The sequence below is a fragment of the Lepisosteus platostomus genome, chromosome 3 (assembly GCF_059453375.1).
Source record: "Lepisosteus platostomus isolate fLepPlt1 chromosome 3, fLepPlt1.hap1, whole genome shotgun sequence".
Classification (NCBI taxonomy): domain Eukaryota; kingdom Metazoa; phylum Chordata; class Actinopteri; order Semionotiformes; family Lepisosteidae; genus Lepisosteus; species Lepisosteus platostomus.
The window spans coordinates 57,504,141-57,531,763 of NC_142613.1; the positions used below are offsets into that span (position 1 = coordinate 57,504,141).

A 27,623-nucleotide genomic window follows, 5' to 3' on the forward strand; every position below is an offset into this window, starting at 1 on the left:
GGGCCTGATTTTAATGTACATAAACTGCTCGTTCCAGAGTAGATGAATTAGATTGGGAATATACTCACCATTTGCCCACAGAGAAAGTCAGATCTCAGTAATTTTACATTAAAGATACAGTAATGTACCTTTTTGGTACAGCTATTAAGCACTCAAAATGCATACTGTTGTTCGTTTACTAAGTTAGTTTCTTCAGTTTTTCTGCACTTTGTCCAAGCAAAATCATTGTGAGTCCCATGAAAATGCAATGCAACCTGTTTTTTTATGTATCCTTAATGTGGCATCACAGAGGCAGATAAAGCTAAATAATGCCCTTTGTCCTGTTAAGTCACTGTTAAGTCATGTGAAAATATCATGGCCACCAAATGCTAAAGCTTTAATAGTACAGAATAAATCATCATTACTTCACCATATTTTATCGATGACTAACACCTAAGAACACTTCATTTCTAACATTCTGAAAAAGGTTTTTTAGAATGACAACCTATGCAATTTGCAGAGCATCTCTGAAAATCCTTGCGACCTGAAAAACTACCAAAAGAAAGTAGACCAGAAATTAAATGCAAAATGAGCGATAACCGAAAAATAAACATCTTTGACTTCTGGTTGGCAGCAATCCTTTCAAGATATTTTTAGGCATTTCATTTTTTGTGAAAAGAGCTGGGATATGGTCCTGATACAAAAAATGTTTACAGTACTGTAAATGCCACAGTATGTCACAGATAAAACTAAAAAAAAATAATAGGTTTATTCCATGCTGAAAAGAGAAGAAAGAAAACACAACGTTTCGGCTGTGGAGCCTTCTTCGGGAGTGTAAAAATCTTTCACACATCTTGTCTGTGCTATAGGTTTACACCAGTACTAATGACCTACAGTATATGCAGTCAAACTACAGTATTTCTTTTCTAACAGCTACAGTTAAGGGCCTTTTTTCTGTTTAGCATGCAAAACAAAGGAAGATACAGTACATTACTATCGTTAATCTTATATGCTTTAAAGATTATCAGAGGGATTTTCAAAGCTGTTTCTTCTAGAGTAGATTTCACATTTCATTTTCCGATTGAAACGATAATTTCACAGAATTCCTAATATTCATGTTTTTTCACTAAAAATACTTTTAGGGATTTAAAAGAAAATAGAGAGCAAAATCCTCCCTGGAGCAAAGTGCTTTCAACATTGCGTTTGTTCATAAGGTTCTGCCACTGTACTCTCATCCCTTCAGTTTAATATCACAACTGCACCACGTGGCACTATGGACACTTCCTCCGGTTTCAGACTGTGGTGCGGGAATGATTGCCGTCTGCCTGGCAATGATTCCCGCTTCTGGAAACACACTCCTGTCTGTGTCCTGAGCTTCAACCACATCAACAGCTGGGTCACTCGGATTGTCACAAGCAAAGGAACATAGGAATCAAGGCCATAAGCAACAAAAAAAGCTTTTTACAGTCAGTAAGATGTGATGTTTGACTACAGATAGATTTGGCTGACGCTTTTATCCAAAGTGACTTACATTTGCACCCATTTGTACAGCTGAGTGTTTTACTGGAGCAGTCTGGGTGAAGTGCCTTGCTCAAGGGTACAACAGCAATGTCTCACACGGCATTTGAGCCCACAACCTTCCAGTTACCAGTCCAGAACCCTGCCCACTGCTCCACACTGCTGTCATTAGAAAGGCTACATTCCTGGCTATGAAACAACATAGTCTAGCCTTGTCATCTGTCTTGGGTTCCCCTCCTTTGGACCCACTTTAATCATCCCTGTCCTTAGCTCGCCACACCGCCCACTGGAATGTGCCCAGCCACTGAAAGGATTTCCCCCACACAACATAGAACAAGCCACTAGCTGCCTCTTTAAATGTGGGTTGAGAATAATAGTGGCATTCTTGTCTGTTTAATAAATTAGAGAACAGAAACAGGCCATGTGTTCTCATCTGTATTCCTCCCAGCAGACATTCAGCAGATAGAGATGTGCCAGCTGACGACCCATGCCGACAGATGGCTATCCAGGAAAGAACAGGATGGTGAAAGTGAAACCCGTCATACACAATGGCTGTCTCGCTGACCTCAGGTAACAGACACTCCCCGAGCTCTTGGCTCAAACGGGTCAATTGCTTCACGAGCTGGTGGACCGCCTCACGGATACACAACAAGAGAGTGGGAACAGGGAGACGTGGTCGAAGATGTTATATTACGCATCACTCTGAGGGCTGGAGAGTCCTTTTTTGACGAGCATAAAAGCGTGAGACACATAGATTCCGTGATCATCCTCATGCAGCCCAGCTTATATTACTCTGTCTTACAGTGCAAGGCCCAAAGAAGTGCGCTTTGTTATATACATGCAATTTATTATGAATTCACCTTCTGAGCAACAAAAAGGCTAGATCTCTACAGTGCATCCACAATGTGCTGTAAACTGGTCTTTTTTTGCTGCTAACTAATACGCACAGGTAAAAACTGAGGACATTAGTTAGCAACGAAACTTTTACAGTTTTCATGCAGAACTCAAGCTATTTGACCCAGCCTACCCAAATTTATCACCTTGAAAGAATTGACAGTTGCTGAATGGTAAGCAGTCATCTTGCAGGAAGAACACAGTTATGTTTCTAATGACAACTTGATTACATGTTGCATCACACAGATTAATCTCTTAGGTGCCACAGCTCATGGAAGAACAGGTAAACACATTACCTGACGTGCTTGCAGTAAGTCTGAAGTTGGGCTTGTTGTTGTCTGTAGCAACCTTCCCTGTAATGAGCTTGTTTTTCAGAATACTCCCAACAGCGACGGCCTAAAACGACATGTAAAACTCAACGTGTAACACAGTAGGAAAAGTGCTCTATCTGTGAAAAGGAAATGAAGCAAAAGCACAAGCAACAGAAGAAATCCCCATACCTTTTCGACACTGACAGCGGGCCTGCGAAGAAGAAGAAACAAAGTGAGTCCATTTCACTCGCTGCAACAGTACTGCGTTTTAGGTATTTTCTCTACGCAAATAAAGGAAAATGGAAAGCGCGGGTAGGCTGAAGCCCGCTAGCAATCTAATATTAGCACAGCACATTTCCCATGTTGAAACCTTATCACTTGTCTCAAATTGCTTAAAGCACAGCAATAGACCATATGTTTAAATCATCGTCATCACATGCGACAATCAGATGCACAAAAAGCTGGGCTGAAGGAGCAGGGCTGGGACAAAGGCATCCTTTATCAGGGCTGGTGTTTGTCAGGTGGGAGAGAGGGCTGCTGCAGACCTGAGGTGAGCTTTGCTGTGGGCTGAGCATAAATACAGCAGACCTGGAAAGAAAAACATACTCTCCAAGCAGCGACTAATTATGCATTTCTGATGGGTGATTTAACTCGCGGGGAAAGAAGAAACACAGTGGCTCCCAAATCTAAATAAGTATAACGGTTCAAACACTTCTAATGCTGACTGAAACTTGTATACAGTTTTTCCAGGAGTTACAAAATCATCTCAATTTGCGTTTTTGTGTGTTTTATTATTTTATTGAGGATTAGACTTTTGTATGTTTTTCTACAACTGACAAATCCAGGCTCCTTGCTTGTTTTACACAGTAAGAAGTGTTACATTCGCTGCCTGGCATGCATTTTTTAATGTGGAAGCTGCAGGCAAAAACAGAGCTATAACTGTCTGGATACAATATCTTAAAAAAACACCAAGGATTTTACAGGCTGACATTCACTCTATTTGATTTTTAATACACATAAAAATCACATAATTAATTACCATTCAATTATTCTCAATAACATAGTTCAATACACAATCCCACTGAGCTGGAGCCCAACTCTGATAGACAATGGGCGCAAGGCAGGATGCACTCTGAATGGGATGCCAGTTTTTCCTAGAGTACCCACTCAAACTCGACACTTTAGAGACATCAACTAACCTAAGCAGCACATCTTTGAACTGTGATAGGAAAGCAGAGCATCTGGCAAGAACCCACGACCATGGGGCTGAATGTGCAAACTCTACACAGTCACAGAACCGAGGACCCAAGATCTGTGAGGCAGTAGCACTAACTGCCATGCCACTGTCCCGTCCAGAGTACAAATAAACTTCTTTAATACCACCCAAAATAAAAGAGGTATACCAACCGTTCAGAGAGAAATTAATTTCCTAAAATGAAAATCTAGTTAAAAAACACAATTTCTTAGTACACACTTAGCCTCAGGATGCAGGAAATGTTTTTCCATAGCAAACTGATGACTGTATCCATGCTTGCTCCAGACAGTCCACGCAGCAGAACTGCTTCTTACCTTTGGTGGGTCTGACAAAGTTTCCGCAGTGCCGCCAGGTCTTCACCCTCGGAGCCCCTGAGGTCTTCCCCACCCTTCTTCTTGTCTGGGGAGGCAGCAACCTTCCATTTGGACTCTGAAACCACCAAAGGCTCATTAGGAGACATGCAGAAAATCATACAGCTCTACGGCCTGCAGCAACAGAAAACTTAATAAATAACGGCCTTCTCCTTTGGACGTCAGTGGACGCTGTAAACCTGATTCTGACAAGACACCACACTCTGACAACCCATAGCATTGTCTGACTGGTACACATGGATCTTATCACACTACACTGCCAAATAAAACCACAAGAGATGAGTACAATTAATTGTCCACTTAGAATAAGTGGTTTTGCTCTGTCCCCTCTTACAGTATACACAGGGTAAGGGCTAATCAGTAATAAGTTAGAGATATCTAAGGCCCTAGGCACTATTTCTAGTAAAAAAAAACAACAACAAACATATACAAAAACAGAAACATTCACTGCTTGTTCTAAAACCTATTTTCTTGAAATGGTAGTCAACTGATACACACAGTAGGCTTAGAAGACTACTGTAACTAAAGTAATTTAGCATTTTAAAGCAAAACTATCTACAGTCAAATTTTCTGCATTTCCTTTTTTATTTCCTGTTACAGAAAGTTCTTAAGACATTCTCCTCTCAAAAAAGAAAAACTATGCTAATCAGATTACAAATGATCAAATCATCTTCCTGAAGAAAGGCCTGCCTTTTTTAAACCTAGAGTATGATTACTTTTTTAACAAGCTTTCTACATTGTAGCTGAAGTCTCTCAGTCTGACTGGAAGGAAGACCCTTATACTGTAAGTTTAACTTTAGATACAGACCACTGTAATTCACCTTATATTCTGAAGAAAATGCCATGTATCATTTCCTTTGTCAAATATATTCAATATAACGTTTAGCATAATCAGGATTAAAAGAAAATATCTGTAGCTGGTGAAACATCCCATTGAATTCACATCGTCTTGGATCTTCTTAGTCTCTGTACAGAAAGCAAATGCTTCCCCCACCCTTTGTGTGTTGTTGTGTCAGTCTGTTGAAGGGTCAGTGACATTCACAACCCAGTCCTCTATATTGTTTTTAGGGGCACAGATCAAGACAAAACAGGGGCCGAGGTGAGAAATCAGCACTGCTAAGTATGTGCTACACCAGCAAGCAGAGAAACCAGTAAACACAGAGGAATTACTTTTACATACCCCACTGCTTCTGAATAGCTGACAAGTTGGACAGCACTTGCTCATGATACAGTTTTTCCAGTTGAATGAACTGGAGAGCTTTTTCATCTGAAATGGATGTTAAAGAAAGAAGGCAACAGGTTCCATCTGCAGTCCTAAAGCAGAGCTTTCTAAGGTTATCTAAAGTTGGGTGCAAGTGGGAACTAGTACAGCAAACGAAGACAGTTATCATCTTAGGTACTGAGACTTCTTTGTACAGAGTGCAATGAGGTGAAGGGAGAGACAATGAGAGTCTTTATACCTCCTGTTAAGAACTCTGTTCTGCTTGAACTGGAAAATACAAAAATTTGCAATTAAAATGAACTAGATTCAGTGTTACCTCTTGTTACATGCTCAAAACTGTAGTTCTTTTAGGAAACTCTCTCTGACAGCTAATTAAAACAAATCTCATTCCAGAAAAAGAAAATCAAAAGAATGCTCAGGCTTATTACATAAAATTATTTAAGGAACTTGGCAAATTTGACTAGCAGGCAGCCTCAGCTAAGGTCTGCACCTATATTCAGGCTCTCTTTTGCAGATGATATTCAGAGTCTGACTGTGTCAAAGGTTAAGACAGAGCACAGCAAGCATCAGAGCAGGCAAAGGGTGAAGGGTTTTCTGTAGGTCTTTCTTTTACACTTTAAGTCTAATGCCGCTAAGGAAGAAAAGATTACTTCAGAAAGATTTATTAGTTTGTTGGGGGGAGTGCTGGGAAGCATGTTAGAAAACATTTGGAATTTTATAAGCTTTACTTTGTACTCCAACCAATGACAGATTTAAAAAGGAATATTACATCATTTTTTTCCCTACATCAGTGTGGTTGGCTGTTCTGCATTTTATTAACAACAATAAACATTCTGACATATTCCTCTGATACTTGTTCTTAAGAAAGTTAAGTTAAGACATCTCTGTGTTGACTAACAGTTACCATGGTTGTTTCAAAAACAATGAGCAGACATCTGCAGTTCACACAAAGTCAAAGGCAAGCGGTACTGTGCTATAAAAGTTCAGTTCACACAGAAAAAAGGCGAATAAAAGCTAGACATTTATTTATATGGTTAACTAGAGAGAGAGTTATCATGTATAAATTGAATAAAAGCACAGCAAAAGAAAGCTGCGGTCTCTCTCATCTGTACTTGACTTTGTGAGACATGTATTACCGTACCTTTACTAAAATCGAACTTAAAGAGGGAATTATTATTATTAAAATTTCCTTTTCAAAGAATCCCAAAGCATATTACATATACAGTAGGAGTCTATACTTTGCTTCATCTATCACTGAAGTGTAGCACCCACTACAGCAGCCCACGTCCCACCAAATCAGCTAGAGAAAACAGAAAGCCCTTCACCAATCGAATAACGAAGATTTCTGCAAGATCTTCTGCAAGATCACAGAAAACCTCTGTTCCAGAAAAGAAGTCCCTCCTTTTCATGGTTTTATGAAACAACTTCCACTTGTGCCTAATGCCTTCAAGTTAAATACATATGCTAAACAAATGGTGTGGTTTCCAAAGCTTGTCATTCAGTAATCTTTAATGCACTTTCATCATAATCTCCAAACGTTTGATCACAGCTACTCATGACTTGCTATGGAGAACTATAATGTCATTAATCCATCGCATTTATCTATGAAATCCAACTCATTCACTATCAGGTTTACCTCCTCATTAATAATATATTTTTTTCCTCTCCACACATCCATAAAGGTAAAGGCTATCTTTTGTACTACAACATCCAGATCTATCAGGAAAGCAGGAAAAAGCACACAAACATCGTTCTTCCACTTTGACTTGTAATTCTGTAGAAACACAGATGAAAGGATACAGTCTTTTTCCCAGAAACAGGTCTCGGCTATCTAAAAAAAACAAACGAAAAAGGAATAAAATATGTTAAAACTAATTAGGATGAGAGTGTACCACAAACCAGTGATTACTGTAGGTTAAAAAACTGGACACATTATTTACAGTACAAAAACGCAGTAAAACACTTATTTTCATATAGTACAATGCAGACATGGATCTCCTTACTGTTAACACTGCCATTTACTGTATGTGGTACAATAAACTTTGATATGTCCTCATCTGAGACATCACCCTTCCAGAAGAACCTGTCCCATGTGCATCTCCGGGATAAACACAGTGAAAATACACTCCTTTATGTTTCTAATGATGTGGGGGGCTGAGCTCAAAGGCCCCCATTTTCTGCTTTGTTGCTAACGGCAATAACTATGTTTCCATAAATATGAAGTGCCTTGTCAAGGCCTCTGCAAGATGCCCAGGGTCTCTGGGGAGGCTGTGCCAGGAAGGGCTTACTTTGAAGGAAGAGCTAAATTTGTACATACTTTACAAGTACCACTTCAAACCATGGCTGGAATTACCATTACAATTATTGAAAAGCTCAGAAACAAACAGTTTTTTGTGTGTTTCTTTAGGTTTTAACAGCTTTATCCTACAGTAAGTTGTCTCAAGACATTTTTTGTAATCAAAATAACTGTTTTAAAAAACACATTTTTTAAAATTTTCTAGCAGGATCTAAAGTAAACTCCATTTTTCTTCAGATCCTACCATTAGAAACAGCATCATTACTGACATGCACATTCGTGAATACCACCTACAGCATATGGGGGTGTTTTGTGACTCAACACTTGAACCCAATATGTACTGTGGCGATGAAAAGACATCCCCTGCTGAGCAAGACACTTTTAAGCTATATTTGCAGGGCTATAGAATGGATAGCCGGCATTCCAACTGGGCTTTTATTGTGATGTGTGTGCAAATAGCTTGTAATGTAAGTGAAGGGGGCTGCTGCTGAAAAATAAGGCTGATGGTTCCCTTAGGTGAATGGTCGTTACCAGCAAAACAATCTGCTTAAAAAGGGTATAATTATAACTGTTCCATGTACATGTATTTACTTTATCGCAGGTGCCTGAGACAAATAAAGCTAGTAAACCTAAGAAACGTTGTGCTACAAAAACCTACTCTTGGCCAAAGCCAGTTGAAAAAAACCCTCACCTTTTCTGCTAAATGAGTCTATCCAAAACTACTCTTAAAGACAACATTTTAATGAACAAGAACAACAAGCGATCACAAACTTTTTTGTTTTCCAGACCTCTGCATGAGAGGAATCGTCATAATTAAAAGAGAGAGCAAAACTTTAATGTTTGTCATTTGTTTTCACACAGCCACTTTAGAGTTGGAGTTCCCACTTGCAATTTAATATTAGAAATTGTTAATGGATGAAAATACAATACAACCCTTGTACTAACAAAGAGGAAGACCCAGAGTTTGCTTGCTTTCATCCAAAAGTGTGATATGATAAAAGGAGATAAATACTACGCATGTGACACTTTGCATGATGAAATATATATGTCAATCTTCAAATCTTCTAGACCTTTTGTTATTCATAGGACCATATAAGTATAAAAACTTCTATCTATACATTCTCTCAATCCATTCAATATGAAACACACCAAACTGCTCTGTGACGCTTACAGAGGGAACTGTTTTTTATCTTTTGGGTGCATTTCATTCTGAAGCAGAAGGATATTGTGGTGGACAGGGGGAATTTATGCAGAATGTTTTGAGAGCAGCAAGATGAGATTCATTATTCACTCATTATAGCTGCTCTTATGATTTCCTCATTAGTTCACATTTCATTACAAGTAATAAGAATAAAATAAGGGAATAATACTGTTTTGTTTTCTGTAAATCATGACAGTATGTATTTCTGAGTAACTGAGCTAATAGTAGTAATAGTAGGAACCGCTTGCATTTGTATAGTGCCTTTCATCCCAAATAATATAAAAGGGGGCTTATAAAATAAACATATAACTGTATGATACTGAGTTTATTTAGAGAGTCTAAATCAAGGAAGACTTTTTCTGGACTATATACTGTATGAAAAACAGGTATTCCAGTACTTTGCTATTAGTTACCAAAAAACTAAAGGAGGTGGAGTGACTTTGCTCTCACAGGTCACGGTGTAAACAAAGCCAGAGAACCAGCCCGTCACTTACTTTCTATTGGAATTTATCATTACTAAATTACAAGGCCAAGTCATTTGCACATTATTGTTACCTACACTCTTTTCACAAAACACTTGTCGTGCTGGGGACTACAGTGCTGATACCAAGACCATTTGCTGGAAAAGGATTTCAGCATTTAGCCCGATCATATGATGGCAAAATATTCAATTGCTAACTTTGGAGCTAACAATAATAATAATAATAATAATAATAATAATAATAATAATAATAATAATAATAATAATAATAATAATCTTAACTCTTGAACCAGTTGTACTCTTTAACTACAGCACAATAACATACTTTCAGTAAATGTGTCCCCCTTTTTTGTCAGCATTGCATTATTATATTAGCCGGATTAGCAATGTTTTCACAGACGGAGTTTCAGATACAACATTGCTAAATGTTGCATAAATTGTTTCAGGGTTCTTTGTCTGGAAGCAGGTGGTTACAACACATGGAAAACACCGAACTCCAGCTGACACCAGAGATACAAAGCTTATTTGGCATAAGGGTCGCTTTGTATGGATTTATAAAAATATCCATGTACAGGTTTCAAAAAAAGAAAAGGATCCAACAATACAGATGTTTCCATATATAGTATTAAACCTTTTTTTTGTACAGTGTTACATTGTGCAGTCTCTGCTCATGTGTCACAAATACAAAATACCTAAGATTAGTTGTCTAGGTCAATGATTCTGTTAGTCTGCCAAGACTTAGAGACAAGAGTCTAACCCATTAAGGCAAAACTCTAGTGAGACATTGGTCTCATTTTTTTCATGTACAGTTTCATCAAGGACATGTATTGTATTTGCAAGTATAATTTTTTAAAATGTCGTATGTGGAAAAACTCAGGATTCTTAAATCGGAAGCTATGGAAGCTATTCTTTAGGAATAGAAAACAATTATCTTTTATTACAACATACTGGACCCTTCTTTCATCACTTGTAACAGCACGTATGCCAAGGTGTTATTAATATGGCATGGTTTTGGAAAACTGCACCATAACCAATATGAACACTTCCATACTGCGCTGGCTGTGTAGCAGAGCAGCCCTGAGACAGACAGACCTGGTGAAGACACTGGGGCAGCTGGCTGTAATCACTCTCTTCACCAAGGCTCTGGAGAGATGAGAGCAGGGGCTGCAGAACACCGCACCATCCTTTCTGAGGGGGACAGGAGGGTTCACGCGGGATGCCTTCGTCTTTGCCTGAGCTTTCAGCACCTGTGGTGATATTGTCTGCAGACACCGAAGTGCAGCTCTCAAGAGCACCTCCTGCTAACACAAACAAGCTTTAAAAGCACCAAAAACAAGCAGAAATAAACACAGTGCTCCAAATCTGACCTTTCAATCAGATTCTTCACAATCCAGCAGAAACCAAAGACTAACTGTAATTCTCCACTTCAATATACTAAATGGAACCGTCTCAAACACAGTGAACACTGAGAAAACTATTGTGTATTTTCGCACCCAGACCACCTTTCCCAGTTTGCAATTGATGCATAAGAGGAACCTCAAAGTGAATTACACAGTGAAAAACATGCATCTGACGTTCAGACACAAGATCTGACAGTCTTGTTAAATAGAACATACCAGGATGAAAATAGTTTCAACCATTGGTACAGTACGTTTGTTCACACATACATACCAGTTCTCTAACTTACAGTACAAGAGACTCATTTTTGCTTGCTTGCCTCTGAAGAGTAGAAGTGAATAGCTGGGACATTACAGAACATTAACAAGAAAATTGAAATTAACATTCACTGCTAATTTCTTTTAAACAGCGAAGTCCAAAGGCAACCTGCACCGATGAAAATTTTGCCTCCGCTGACAATTACAATGAGCCACAGAGAAACAAAACAACAAAGTACCTGAGTCTTTTGTCTTTGTGTCTTTGCTGCTCCTGCTGCCTTCTGACGCGTCCCCCTTCTGCTTGGCCGGCTCAGGGGGTGTGCTGTTGTTATTGGTCTCCTCAGTGCTGCTGGTCCGGCCAGCAGATCTGGGCTCGTTGTTGTTGACAGTGTCTTCCTGAGCGCGATGGCGCACAGTGGGCGACGCCAGTAGGCGGTTCTCGTTTTCATCCGGCGCCTGAGGGCTCATACAGCTCGGCCCGCAGTCGACATCGTTCTGGGGGTCCCCTACCTCTTCAGCCTGCTCGGTTGCCTCGTTCCTCTGTGTTTCTTCTTCATCCATGAGAGCCCAGAGTCGTGGAGCATGAATCTCCCTTCAGGACAGGATTCTGCCTGGGCTTCTGAAATTGGGAGAAATGTGTTACTGTTTTGATTCTATCTTTTGCGTGAAAGCCCAGCTCTAGTTTCCAGGGTCTGAAATCTAGCATGCTTCTATGTCTCTTTATGTAATAAACTCTATAGCCTACAGATTCACACGTGGAAAAAAAGTGTGTATTGATGCAGTTAAGGCTTAAGTGAATCCATCTATTCCTTCTGTACAACCTTAAGCTGTAGATGCGTGGAAACTGGGAAAATGTGTGTTAAACCAAGGTTCTGTCCCACACCAAAGACACTAAAGAACCTTTAAAGGAACTGCTGTCTTCCAAACGTCCACATACTTTGATGTTAATGTAAATTAAAAATGTTAGCCAAAACAAATTTGTCAATTCTGGATAACAAATATCATGAAGGCTTTATTATTTATTGAACAAACAGTTATCAAGTAAAATATGCATACAATGTTTAGCTTTCTTCTTCTTCTATCTTTTTCATTTACAATTACAGTTTTTAGAACTATGCACATTGTGCCAGCAGGGACAGGCCAACAATTCAAGTTAGACTTCAAACCCTCCTTAAGAATGCTTACCATTACCTCTAGAAAAGGGCATACAGTCTAAAAAATTGGCTAGAACTGACAAAACTGACAGGACTAAAAGGTTATGTGTGACATCAAGCTGCTGCTGTAACCTGTGAAACCACAGTTTCTAGTACAACTAGAAATAATTGTAAAAGACATCAGTGAAAGAAAAACAATAAATAAGGAAATCAAGCTTTACTCCAGCCAAAATTAATAATAGTTCAAGTAGGTAGCTGCATCAGCATGCGTAGGCTGCAAAGGAAAAGGTAAAGTAAAGGTTTATTCCGTGCCGAAAAGAGAAGAAACACAACGTTTCGGCACCCGAAGAAGGCTCCACAGCCGAAACGATGTGTTTCTTCTCTACTCTTTTCAGCATGGAATAAACTTTTACTTGTTCCTTCAAATCCAGTAATATTCTTTTTTCATAATTCTTCAGGGTTTCACCACTTTATGAATATGATTTACAGCGGTACTGTATGTCAATGTCATTTATAAGAGAGAAACACAGACTTTCACAACTATTTTTGTCCTACAAGACCATTTGTTAGTGTCACTGCTACAAATTATTTTAAATGGTCAGTTAATTGTTTTCAGTAAATATACTGTATGGGAACAACTGAAGGTTAATCCCATGCTGAAAAGTACAAAGCAGAAACGCAACATTTCGGCTGCTGAGCCATTCAGGAGGTGTCCCTTGCAGGTGTCTTATTCTTACACCTGTAGAAGGTTTAACAGCTGAAATGTAGTGTTTCCTCTTTTTACTTTTCAGCATGGAATTAACCTTTACTTATTTCTTTGAAGCTAACGCATGCTGATGCAGCCGTACTCTCCAACCCCATTGATTAAATACAGTATGTTAAAATATTTATTATAGTGGTTCTGGGTTCTTATTTGTTATCATGACTATGTTTTCAAAACCTCAATGAAAACGTTTGTTTTCATTGAAGACATGTCAACTATCAAATAGTTAACATCAAATAACTATCTTCGCAGTCCTGATCATGGATATAGAACACTATACTGGAAGCTACAGATATCCTATGCAGACATGAGTAGGACAGTTTCCACAAACATTGCATATGATTCAGTTGTCCTCATTTCTTGGGCAGCTAATTGCCAAGAATGGACTTTTTAAAATATTTTAAAGCCATTAAAATATGTTTATGGTCCACATAAATATAGTCCTGAAAAATGTTCACAGTTCGCAATATTACACACCAATACTGGACCATTCTTCACCAGAAACTATAAATGTTAAAGTATAGGCTGTTCGGAATATGTCTGCAGAGTTTAGCTTCTAACAAGGAGATAAAACACTAGGGTTATTCTGTGCCAATTCAACAAGCTAATGGCACTGTAAATATCATAAATGAATGAACAATGGCACAAAGAGTATTAGTGAAAGCAATTTTATGGAAAATTCTGAAATTTAAGTGGTCAGTTCCTAGTACTATGTATTTATGAGGGCACTATCCTTTTTCAATCTTGAATGAACACAGAGTGAATTTTTGAAGTTAACAGCTTTGAAAGCTTGGCTGATACAACCACCGAAATTCACAACCGGGTAGTTATATTTAAAACTTCTAGTTATAGTCTTACTGTATATTCACATCAAAAGAATTGTATAAAATACTTTTGGTGACTAAACATGATATTCTATGAGCTATCAAGGGATTACTTTTAGCTTTATTACTTTCAGTGGGTAATTAAAATGATGTGGCAATGATAATGTCAAGCTGAAATTTACACACAAGGGAGTCATAACATTGAACTAATTTTGGAGGCAATTTCATGATTTCGCTTCTTTATACTGTATATCCCTGAGATATAAGTAGAAATAAAAGTGTTTTTGACAGGTGGAATAGTATTTGCAGGACATAATACATTCCAATTAGGGTTGAAGAAGCAATTTATTGAGAGAATGGTTTTAAATTATTCAGCCTTTTGATAGATTGCATAATTTTGTTGTTATATAATTTGTTATGTCATATTATTATTTTAGATTATATTATTTGTTGTGTTCTAAAAATACCTCATAATTTAAGAGCTGTAACACTTCACAACTCTCAGTTCAAGCATCCCATAAGGTTTCACATGTATTTACCTATACTTAGACTAAAAAATGGTGATCACTATTAAGAGAGCAATAAGAATTTTTTTTAAAATAAAAAGCATACTTTTTTATACAAAATAGCATACATTTAGTTTTCTCAGAGTTTACTGAATTCTGAAAATGATGTTAAGGTAAGACAAAGACACTATGAATACTATAAATACTATAAATATGAATCTGCTTGGATAGGGATTTAAAATTCGGATGTCAAAGCATTACATTGCAAACCTTAAGGCAAGTCTAGACTTAGTTTCCAAGGCACATGGTTTTTATCCAGCCAATAGTGACAACGATCGTGAGGCTTTGAGTTGATGCATGAACTGTTATGCAGCTTAATTACCACATCTGCTCTGTAAAAATGAAGATTTCATTGCACATTCATTTATTACACATGCTGAATGGAGACTCTCCAGGACCAAGGCTTGCTACCCAGTATGCACCGCTACTTCAGCTGGGTGTACATAAATAATTGGAGATACATTAGCACTACTGGTGACTTCTGAATGAACTTTCCTAAAGGAAATATCAGGACAGAGTAATTAAGGGTTTTATAAAGAATGCATAAAATATGTCTACATCTAAAATATTATCAAAGTCATACAACATAAATAATTTACCAGGAAAATGATCATAATTTAAATTATCATCAAGTAATTGTTCTCTCTTATCGTATTAGAATTTAATGTCCAGAAAAGGCCTTCAAAAAAAGCTTTAATCTTCAATTTTATATTGGAAATATAATTTAGAATATGATAAAAGTTTTCCTTAATAATTGTTTGATTCTCATTTATAGAGAAAGATATGAAAAATACCTTCTATTAAGAGTTAGATCGATTACTATCACTGCCACAACTTTTTAACTGGCTTTATGAACAGGTGCTCAGTTTGGTGCATCCAAATTTGTTTCAGGTAGATAGATTTTGAAAATCACTGTGTACTTTTACAAGACAGGAGAAGGATGGTACCCCCTCTGAATAGTAAATGTCTAATTTAAGAAACACAACGTTTCGGGTGTGGAGAATCAGTATGGAATCAGTATGGAATAAACCTATTACTTGTTCCTTTGCAGCCTACGCAAATTTAAGATTTAAGATACTACTTGAAATTGACCATTCAGATATTTAATAACTTATAAAAATAATGTGGCAATCTTCATCCAGATCTCAGACATGTGGTGATACTTTCACAAAATTTTGTTTGATCCAATATGATTTAGACATAAAAAACTAAAATAAAACCTCCAGCCATGGAGGAAACCGCATGGAAACCTCCAGCCATAAACCGGCCATGATCTTTGCACTTTATTACACTACAGTTTAGCTGTGTTCTGATTCATTTTGCCTGATGTTGCAGGAGGCAGGAGAAATGGGAGACTATTCCTGTATTTGCATACAGCTGCCACGTTATCATAGATTTGAAGAAAATGAACTTGAAATGAAGAAATTCTTGACTGAACATGCTGCTCTGTTATATACATGATACCTGGCTACTCAGGCCTTAAATTACAGGCAAGAAGTGCTCCTGGGTGCATTTTGACAAGATGAGCACATTAACTTTTTGTGACATGAAAATAAAGTTCCATTTTCAAAATCATGTTTCTGGGTCTAATATATTTTCAACATACAACTCTAGTCTGTCCAAGAAAAATATTAATTCTGCAGCACAAACAGGGCAGCCAATCCGGGTAGCAGCAGCCGTTTGACTAAAATAGTGATGTATCAGCAAGAACGTCTTTCATGTACACCTTTGGTATGCTGATATAGTGTTGCGTCAAGAATTACTTATAATGAAAAACAAGTCCCAAAATTATAAAGTGTAGAACACTTTTCTAACCTGTAAGAAGAGGTGTATGCCATTTTTATACTTTACTATCAGAAATATTCCTAGGCATAACTGTTCTATACTAAAATAGCATTTCATCTTCCTCCCGTTGTAATTTATTGTTTGTCCTCTTACGAGCTCTAAAGCGTACTGTTTAAATCATGAAAAGGGAAAGCGACCCTTTTCAGTCAACATTGCAAGACACAAAGCAGTATGAATACGTTTGCAGAACCACAAACGTATCACATTCTCACCCTGCAGCAAATTAATAGTGTGAGCTTCAGAGTAAAATACAGCAGGAAAAGCCTTACCCAGCAACCATTTATTAACATTGTTAAAATTCTTCCTGTCACAACAAACCCTTAGCATATAGTAGACTGCGCACTGTGCAGTGTGTCTGCTGCTCCATCACTGTCTTCCAAATTGAATTCCATCAAAATTTTCTTATTGGTGGCACAATATGTAGGTTATGCCTGTCTCAAAATGAAGAAAAGCAAGTGCCCTCAGTTTGAAAGGGAAAGATGGTGACGGAGCTTAGACAGTTAATTAGGTGGTTGCATTTCAAATAAAACAACTAAACCCTCCCCCAATATAATGCATTTCCATGGATTACTCATGTGGCTATATTTACCTTAGATTACAAGGCTTTGGTTGCTGAGGAATACAAATTGCATGCCTGATAATAACCAACAACCCACAACTGGGCTGCAAAAAGTCTGATGCGTCAGTATCAAGTCCTTAGTCTGGACGTGTGCACTTTGAAACCGGCCAACCCTCTACTACCGATGGCTGTTGAATAACCTCTTTTAAAATGTCCTGTCGCACTAAAGCCAAATTGAGATTTTCAACAAGGCCCCCTGTAGAATGTATAAGAAGGGTCATGAACTCAAAACAAGAACAAGCTTGTAACTGACTGCCAGCCTGCTTAAGAACTAAAACAAATGTTTATTTTAAAATGTTATGTATTTATTTTACTTAGGTAGAATATCCTAGGGTAATAAAGGTACTGATATAAATAATTAAGCAAAGTCAACCTTCTGAGTCACTGGAATATTCAGCACATCCTTCAGATTTGCTTGCACTTTACATCACCCAAACTAAATCTTGGTGATTTATCTAAAATCTATCTGAAGATTTCAGATATCAATTTTCATAATCCTTCCTTCCATATTTCTTTACCATTTCCTATTTGTTATCTTTAGTGATGCATACATGCACTCTCTAGTTTTATTTCAAAATATAAAGGAACAAAATTTATACAAATGTATAAAGCTTCCACATTGTATATTAAGAGCCTCCTGACACATTTTCTCCATTCCGCTGCGAGCTCAGAGTACAGAGTAACATTCCCTAATGAGAATACTACGTGCTTGAGGAGCATCATCTTTCTCTCTTATAAAAAAATGTCATTTATCTTTGTTATACCCACCCAATTTGGAATAGCTAGTTGTGATTTTTTTCATGGCTCAGGTTGCAGCAGAGCATCTCTCCGAAGAGAATAGGGAATTGCAGCCTCCTTTTAACTCATTGCAGGCAACACAGCCCTGTACCAGAGGTCAGTGCTGGAGGAGAGGCTCCTCCCTCACTGACGGTACCGCAAGCCTGCAAGTGCCTGCAGGGGTCGCTGTACATCACAGAGAGCCCTCCAGTGGCCCAGCACACCCACCAAGTGCCTTTACTGGCTAGGCTGTGCGCAGTGCCCCTCATCTCTTTTCTAAAACTTGTTGGCACTTTTGAATGACTTGACACAGAGACATCAATGTAATCATTCGCGATTTTGCATTCAGAAAGCAAAACTCTAATCTTTCAGTTTGGAGTCTGCATACAAGTGCATGCAAGTGCTCACAAAATGATACACCTAATGAAAACTATTAGCACATCTCCATCTATTAAGCGTACATTTACAGACCCTAAAAAAATACTGAATATTACTGATTAATATTACTGAATGTGCCATAGCTTTTCATTGTTAAGACTTTTTGCAAAGAAGAGACTGAAAGGAGTAAGGTTTCTGAACACGACTGAGGCTTAATATTCTGTTCGCAGAAGCATCCGCTCAGTGTAGTACTTTGTACAGCACTATTTTTGGTGTCCGTTAATTAACACTACATACTAATAGTAATCTGTAGTGCTGTACAAAAATATAACAAAGTTATGAAAACTCTGAACAGTACCAAAATAATTTTACTCTGATCTCAGTGAGATCTGGGTAAAAGCACAGTACAGTACACTGGGTAGTAAAGCCCAGCGAGATTGTGGTAAGATTCAGATCTTATAAACATTTGAATTCCAAAGTGACTACTGTCCCATTAAGCGTAATAAAAGCATACTGTATGCTAGAAGTACATTTTCTTAAACATATATTAGATACTTCTTCTAAGCAAAATTGGAAATAGCAGGAACGAAATTGTAGTGTTAGTCTAATTTTAGATTGGAAAACCTGAGGCAGTTGAATACAAAATAACCCTGTTTGTACTGTAGTTATTTTTTTGCTGCAATCCAAAATACATTCAATCCATTCAATATGGTAAAAAGAAATTTCCCAAATGAGTATGAAATTAAAGGCCTAGATTTTAATGAAGAGACAAGATGAATCACCCTGCCCAAACCCCCATAGCAGACTTGACAGCAGCACTGGCAAGCTTGAGAGCCATCCAGCTACGATCACATAACTCACTGTTTTCAATTCATAGCTGCAAGCTGCTCATGAAGAATCCCTGATGTGTATCAAGGCGCTGATAATCTGCTTCAAATATTATTGCTCTGCTTCGTCTCACACATTGGTGCTAAGATTAATTCCGTTTTAAGTGAAGCAGTAATTAATGCTCTTAATCAGCTGCATATTATTGAATAAACAAAATCCTCGTGACTGGGATTTGCCCCGAAATCATCACGGCAGCGAGCAAAACGGATTAATTACACCAGGGTCATTTCCACTTCCTCGTTTCCTCGCTCCCTCTCCCCCAGGCTCTGCAGAGGTAGATTCAGTCTTCTTTATTCAGAGCCCAGGTCACATTTACATAGCTGAGGGAATAAAAATTACTGGTGAATACTGAGCTAAAAAAAAGGCGGAAAGAGCTGCAGGGTGGAATTCGGAAAAAAAAACATTTCATTCCAACAAGTGCTGTTTTCTACAATTGGCCAACAAAAAAGAAAAAGACACAAACCTAAAGTGAACCGAAGAAATCATTTTAGGACTGTTGCGCACAAGTTGCGAGTGCTTTATAGTGCTGTGATGTTCAGTGCTGCTGTTGTGCAGCTCAGGGGTCCCTCTGTATGGAGACTGCATGGTTCTTTCTGTGAGCATGAGGGTTTTCTCCAGGCGCTCCGATTTCCTCCAACCTCCCAGAGACGTGCCAGCGAGGTTAGTCTGTCTCTATATAGTCTCTGGGTCTCTGTCTTTATATAGTTTCTGCCCTAAGTTTCCAGGATAGGCTCTGGGTTGCTGTGACCCTTAGCAGGAATAGACTATAAGCTCTTTGACAATTATTTGGTGTTTGTAATTACTGTTAACCATGCATGCATGAAAGAACTGATGATTTTAACTGCATGCTTTCCAGACTCTTTTCAAATAATAATTATTTGGAAAACAGGTGTGGGACCAATTTCTTTGCAATGATTCACTGAATCTCAGTTATGCTTTCATCATCCGGAAAATGTAGAAAATCGAGTTTTACATGTCCATTACATTAAGTAGTGCTGCAAAGTTTAAAAAGAAGTGAAAAACTAAAAGCAGTGGCATTTTTTGAAAGAGCTACAGATAGTGGACAAAAACTAGAATCAACACCGTAAGGTCACTTAATAGGGTGTGGGCCCCCCATGTTAGGGGGGCTGTCTTTGTCACTAAAGCTCTGACAACCAGGTCTTAGCACGCTGGGACGTTTTGTGCTTAATTAACACATCAACCACACCTGTATGGAAACCCTTGCTTACAGTCTACTCAATGTCCCTCATTTACCCAACTGTTTCCATTTGTTCTGTCCACTACCTGTACCACACTCATAATTCTCTGCCAAGATAAAATGGCAGCACACAAAACCTCAGCATGAGCAGATAACCCCACTGTTAAAAACAGGAGTATTTATAACACTTTTACTTACGATGAAATTATTTATTCTAAATCGATCACCTTGTTGGTGGCTCGGATCACTGCTATTGAAAATGTGGCTCAGTTGATGTGGTGTTTTGTTTGCCTTGTCTAAGTATGTTTTGTCCCCTTTTTTCTCTTTGTCATTTGTTTTTGACAAAAACACTGCAATCCACATTATGTATCCCTGGAGGGAAGAAGTGTACGTGATCTGGTTTGATCTATAATTGCATCTGTGTTTCCTCCCCTGTGGGGTTGGGGTTTCAATAAATATAACAAAAAAAATAGTTAAAAAGAGAAACCCAATTCATAATATTTAATGAAAAAATGTATTAATAACCATGCAGGAACTTTACAGGATTACTGATGAGTATATTTCCAAAGAGTCTTGTCTGTTGTGTCATTGGAGGACCCTGAAACTCGGAAATGGAACAATCCATGTTCTTCAAAAGGCCTGACCTGCTCTTTACACTGACAGATGGACGTACTGTACTGGCCAACACACTTATGAGTCAGGGTGAAGTTATTATCTGACGTAGAGAAGTGGGAAGCAGCATTGCTGTATATTATCTACTGTTGAGATTATGGCTTTTCCATTTTTCCACTACCTTCTTATCCAGAAAGAAAAATGGCTAAATAATGTGTGCAGCAAGAAGACTGTTTCTGTTGATGGCACATGTTTTTTTTTTTTAAACTGTTTTCTGTTTGTTCTTCACATTTAGACAATATATGTTACCTTAGACATACAGTATCAGCAGCATGCTGTAGATAACCGCTGATATGAACATAAATATTGAAACACACTACAGTGAAAAAGCAGTTAAAAAAAGTACTGTAGGTTATCTACTGTATGATATCTCTGTTCTCTAGTTTTAAAAAAACTAGAAACTAAAAAAAAGGCTACAGCCAAATCACAAATCAAGGAACAGATCACACAAAGACACAGAGAACCACCACTGACATGTTTGAATGATGGAAACAGTAGACTGGTTTGGCTCAATCATATAGCAACAGCCTTGTTATCTTTGAAGAGCATACTACATGTATCTAAAGCATGAAGACATGAATTAATAAAACATACGGGTGCAAAGCAACCCATGCCATGTGGTAAATTATAAACCTTTTATCTGAAGATTTTTGGTGCGTATCTACATATGAAGGTTTTCCTGAAAATAAACAAATAACCCAAAAATATACGGAACCAACAGATATCAGGTAAATGCAACTGTGTGTTGAGCACTGTCTAATGTATACTATTCTAAACACGCACAACTCTTTCCTTAGCCTCTTGAAACCCCATAGAATACAAGTGTGGGTATTTTACATTGGAGAAATGCATATAATTTGATCCTAACAGAATCAAGAAGCACAGATTTGGACAAGATGTCAATGGGCTGGAGAACCCCTGCAGGCGGTGGGGTCTTGTGAAATGCTACACTGAAAGAAACTCCAGAAACTAGCTGCCTGCGACCCAACCCCCACTGCAAAAGACATTACAGTGATCTAGAGTTCAACAGGTGCAGGCTGCTATACCTGCGTGACAGGGAAATGTCTTGCAGGAGCAGCCAGAGGCACAGAAGATGATGCAGTGGAGGCATAAATACTGCTCCCGCCTTCATGGAGACTTGGGTTGGCGGAGCTGCCAGGTGGTGGCAAATTCCAGGCTGGCGGAGGTCATGTGCGAGCTCAGCATGAGAGCCTGGCTGGAGGAAGGCTGGCCGTGACTGTGAAGCAGGAGACCCGGGCTGTGCTGGGAATTATTCTGAAGGAGAGTTAGAGCTTGCCCGTCATGCTGGTCCAGAATGAGGGAAGGTCAATCGCACACTGGAAATCTGGGAGAGGGCAGAGCAGGCAGTGCAGCCAGAGGGGCAGGAGGCAGATCGGTCTCACTGTACATTAGGTAGGGGCACTGGAATGGCCATGGAGGCCAAAGGCTAGTCTTGTACAGGAAACAGACTTGCAAATATTTCCACATGTTCCATTTTCCCCATCTGTTCTCATTCTGCTGCCTTGTGCCTCTGCTGGAGTTGTGGGTTCAGGGGGGTGTCTGCAGAAGGCACGTGCGGGCTCATGGTGGGGAGTGGGTATAAGGACACCTGGTGGATTAAGAACCTCAGGTGAATGGGGTTTCGCGAAGCTTTCTTTCCCCAGAATAAACTCCCCTGGGAGTGGAGACAAACCGGAGTGGGCTCCCCCCCTTCAGGAGCCCAGGGGAGTAAGCAGGGTTCATGTTTATGACCTCTTTTCTGCGGACACTTCTCATTATCCTCTGCCAGGTTGTTCATATTTGTGCTCTCTTGCTCTAATCCAAGTGCTTAAGGAATACTCCACAGCTGGATCATTGTGATTTGATTCTTTTTAATGCAGAACTGTTGTACCCCAGCATGTGTACAGTATGTGGTTAAATCACAGTTTGATACTACATGTACTACTGTACTGCGTTATTACTTAGGTCTCCCATCCAACAACATGTATGAGCGTCAAAGGACTTTTTAAGCATTACCAGTATTGTATACAGGCTTGTGTGTCTCATGGAGAGCAAGCTGAGGTATGCAAAAGGACAAATTGCTAATGCAAGAAACTGTATATGGCTAATAAAGTGATCTTATCTACTAAAGGAACATAATGCACTTCATACAGCTGCATCAACATAAATTTATTACATAAATATACACAATTACTTAGCATAAACTGACACATAACTGATATAAAACTGGAAGGTTGTGAATTGAAATCCAAGGTAATAACCTCTTGTTATATCCTTGACCAAGGCCAAATATTTCACCATAAGTGATCCAGTGAAAAGACTTGCTGTATAAATGTGTGGAATGGCTTGATGCTCTGGATAAAAGGGACTGCCAAATAAATTAGTAATCAGATGAAAAAGCAGCAGATTCTGTCTTGGAATGAAGATGTTTTGGTGAGAAAAACAGCAATACTGAGACAATTGTTTTCATGGAGGAAGTGGTGGCCAATGTTCTAGCCTTGAAATTATGCTGATAAGCATTGTGCATTTACAAAATAAAATAGAAAAAAAGACAAACGGATGTCATGTCAGTGAGGCTTTAAGGAAATAAAACTGTTAGCGTCAAGAGTGTCTCACAATGATTGAGACAACATCACCAATTTCTATACATTTGGCCTTATGTGTCCATTTTAGCAGAGCCATTCTTCACAAAGCGTACATTTTTTATTTCATTTTTATTACTTTATTGCAACATAAAAGTAGTTCACAAGGCCTTAATTTTCATGGGCATGTGATGAAGGCAAGAAGAAATGCTGACTATGACAAAAATTTGAGAAATACAATCAAATCAAGCAGTGCCACCACATGCCATTCACTGGATACTGTAGTCCACATTCATGTAAAACATCCATTGCAAATGAGAGATTTAAGATTTGGGATTTATTTCTTGCCTTTAGCCATGAACAAAAAAACTAAAGATACAAAAGACTTATTTATTGACAGGCATAGGAGAAGCAAAAGCTTGTGATATGAGCTATAAAAAATCAAGTATAACTCAACCAGAAGAAGGTCCAGTGAAACACTAAGTGGAAATTCAACCAGTAAATGTCTGAACAGCACAGAGCCAATGTTTCAATTATTAACAGATGTAACAGAAATACACAGCGTTTTAAGACAAAAAACAAAGGAATAAACACACAAGACAAGGAAGACAAAAAGGGCTGTAACACACAGAATAGCATTGGGGGAGGAAAGAGTTCCCTCAAAATAGGAAAAAAAATCTCATAGAAGCCCTACACACAGTTTTGCAAAACCCATACATGCAGGGCTGAATTAGGCCAAGATCCACTAATAACATTCAGTGACCAAAATGCCTACCTCCACGTGTGATTGTGATTCCCTTTTTACCTGACTATTAAAATGGGTGCCTTTATTCTAATTTACAATATAAAACTAAATGTGTCCACTTGTATATCTCGATTTTTCAGTTCATTACGAGAACACCGTGACAAGATTTTTTTTTCCCCAGAAGCTCTGCTTTATGTTTTGCATAAAACAAAACCAAAAACTACAGCAGCGGCCAAAGCACTATAATTTTTCCTCCAGTAGTTTACATTATAATAAGCAGCTACATGGCTTTACCCTCTGTATGAAACATAAGATTCAATTTCAGAGAGCATTAGGAGTCAGAGTGGTGTCTTGCCGTGAGCAAGCTGCTAAGAACAGAGTCCTGGAGACAGACACATCTGCATACCAATAATTCCAAACTCCATTTCAGAACACAGAGTTGAAAAAATCCCACATCCTACAGCAGGCAAAACTCACATTCTAATAGAACAAAATAAGATGACAACAAAAAGCCAGACAGAATGTTATGCTCTTATGTTTCGGTTCATAAGAGCACTGAGATCACAAATTAGTCTTAGCTACAGTACATATAACCACCTATTAATCTGTGCATAGTTAAGAAAGAATTGACTTAATTTCATGGTGAAAGGTAGAAAGAAGGAAAATACAATATTCTGGAGCCTCTGAGTGTGGGAGAATGGAAAAAAGGAGAAGGTATGAGGCTATAGGATTGGGATAAGGAGGACAAACAAAACAGTGTGATAATGGGTAGGAGGTGGGTGAGAAAGGGATCCAAAAAGATGGAGATCTGGGAAAATGAATTCTAGGGGAAGTTTGAAAAGCAGAAAAACATAAATGAATGGAGAGATCAGAAAGCAATTAGTCAACTGTTGACTGTTGAGTTGGTTGAAGGTGCGATCTTAGTTTAAAGACAGTTTTTGGCTTTGTAGCTCCCTATTCAAATGTATTCACAATTAGCTACATTAAATACTGAAAAGGAACCAAGTTGGAATCTAGAAACATCCTAAAACATATACATAAAATAATGTAAATATTAAGTATTGGCCTTTTTAAAATTTGAAATCCTAATGACTTCTCTGCTCTTCAACAATATATCAATATTATAATTCCCAAAAGGCAAGATCTATCCAGTCAAATCTACAGAAATACAGTACAAGGTATGTTATACCAATGAGGCAACAGGAATTAAGTATTCATGGTATGAATATTCTGTCTGCAAGAGGACACCCCAGCGTGAAGATGAAACTGGTGTGAGCACTGTGCCTTCCTCAATCAAGCATTTCAGCCGAAGTCTGGTTTATTTCATGCCCCTTATGGGAGGATGGAAAAATCACCTTAAATGAAAATATAGACTAAGGCATTTCCAAGACTAAACCCAAGACAACTGACTAAACCGTCTCCATTATAGGCTGTCTGCCATTCACCTGCAGTCTTCTTTTGTAGAAATGAATCATGTCATTGGACAGCACCCATTCTGTAGCTGAGGAGAGGAAATATTAAAGGGGAACTCCAACACTGTTTTCATATTTTGGGGTTAGAAGGAATCAGCATTGATGACTGCATTTCAAACCTCCATAAAAGTTAAATGTACACAATAATTAGTTAAACCTATACCACAAAATAGACGACATTTCTGGGTATGCACAGTGCCATGTTCTCTGCTTCAGAAAGAGGCAACATAACTTCCAGCGATGTGTGCGGCCTTACAACATTGTAAACAAGCAGGCTTGTGAATGCATCTCCTTAAATCTGATAGAAATATTGCTTTCGATTTCAACATGGTTTTACCGACAATGACTACTTACTTAACACTGTATGTACAGTAGATAACGTTGGAACATTTCTATGGTGAAATGTAGGCTGCAGAACCTGTTTTTATTCACTCGTACATCACATTAGTCGTTACGGAGACTAGTGAGGAGGAAGGGCCGCATCATGTTGCATGTCGCCGGAGCTCGAACACGAGTTTGGGACAACGTGGAGACTTGCGGTACTTTCACCAAGTTCACAACTTTCTGCTTGATTCAAAATTTGTATTTTTGTGTCTATAAAGTTAATGAATGTATTTTGTTACCAAGATTTAATAACTGGTCAGATAAATTAGGACTGCAGTTCCCCCTTAATTCTGTTTGAAGGAGGAAACACAAATTCTTTTAAACAAGCAGAGAACAAGAGAAAATCAAATTAATCTAGCATTTACTGTTGTGTTTCCATTTATATATTTTCTCAGAGTACAGTGGTTTTTGAAACCTCAGTTGTCTTGTTATATTTATGTTACCCTTAAAGCAAATGCAGCAAAGAAAATGTGTATTCAAGCACTTGCTTTTGAAAAAGTGAAAATAAAAGGTTGCTTCTAGCATTTAAAAGAACTTAAAAAGTTGAGCTCTCACCCAAAATTACTGTAACTCATGGGAACCTTGACACCTGGCAGGTGCTGAAGATGAAGGTTTATTAATCCCTCAACTGAAGACATTAGCTCTTTCTAACCCGATTTCTTCTTGTGCTCTGATGGAGATCCAAAGAGATCCAAAGGGAAATACAATAAGGTATTTTTCTTTTTATGGAAATAATAAAAACCATGTATTTCTCAGACCTCATTATTTAGGGCAGACCTCAGACCTGACTGAATTCTCACAGATGTACCCAATTAAGTCCAAAAATAAACCTCGAATCACAAGCACTCATGATAGTTGAGTCACAACTGGAAACAGCATACTAGTGTCCTGCAAACGTCTTCATGCTCTGAAAGCAACTAAGCAATGAGAAAAAATCCTTATACAAACAAATTCAGGATTAAAGCTGCAAATGTGCCATACATTTGCAGGTGTTATTGTGACATCCATTAAATTTCTGATAAACTCTATACTTACAGTATTATGTTGAATATTGCGTTTTATTATAAAGAACACATAATAAATATTTGGCCAAATATACATTTCTGGGTATGCTGAATTAAAAAAAGTTAGTCATTCTAGTTTTCAGTAACTCCTGTGACGTGGCAATGGTGAACCAGCATTTAACAGCTTACGGTCTCTTGCAGAAGTATTTACCTCCTACCAGTATTATCCCATTGTGTTGAACTCCAAAGAATGCAAACATTTTTTGAATACTTCTAATCAAAACCTGAATGGTCATATATATTTTTTTTTCATATATTTTTCACACTATATTTGGCACACTGTCATTCTTGAATATACCAAGATGGACACATGACTAATATTATGTTCTCACACAAACTGAGAATTTTTTCTGTCTTGGCAATTACTAAACCGACGTAATTGTAACTGAGCACATTTTTAATCAGAAACAAAGCTGATTGTAATCTGCTCCTCAAAAAAATCAGTGATGAATTCTGTTCAAGGACAGTTTAGCCAATTAACTTCAAATGTGGTAGGAATCATTCTAGTG

The 27,623-nt window shown here is 38.2% G+C and overlaps 1 protein-coding gene across 2 annotated transcripts in view; it reads right to left on the bottom strand.

Annotated features, from left to right (window-relative positions):
* The window catches only part of cnsta (consortin, connexin sorting protein a), a 50,405-nt gene that overhangs the window by 17,398 nt on the left and 5,384 nt on the right, over nucleotides 1–27,623 (bottom strand). Inside the window, exons 2-8 of one of the 2 annotated variants that reach the window (XM_088626171.1) lie at nucleotides 11,423–11,802; nucleotides 10,621–10,826; nucleotides 7,351–7,381; nucleotides 5,509–5,595; nucleotides 4,272–4,386; nucleotides 2,892–2,913; nucleotides 2,688–2,787 (exon numbers count right to left, since the gene is read on the bottom strand). In XM_088626171.1, coding sequence (XP_088482297.1) covers nucleotides 2,688–2,787; nucleotides 2,892–2,913; nucleotides 4,272–4,386; nucleotides 5,509–5,595; nucleotides 7,351–7,381; nucleotides 10,621–10,826; nucleotides 11,423–11,744 — 883 coding nt within the window. In that variant the 5' untranslated portion in view covers nucleotides 11,745–11,802. Of the gene's footprint in view, nucleotides 1–2,687; nucleotides 2,788–2,891; nucleotides 2,914–4,271; nucleotides 4,387–5,508; nucleotides 5,596–7,350; nucleotides 7,382–10,620; nucleotides 10,830–11,422; nucleotides 11,803–27,623 lie in introns of both variants that reach the window. The other variant, XM_088626170.1, reaches the window with a different exon arrangement.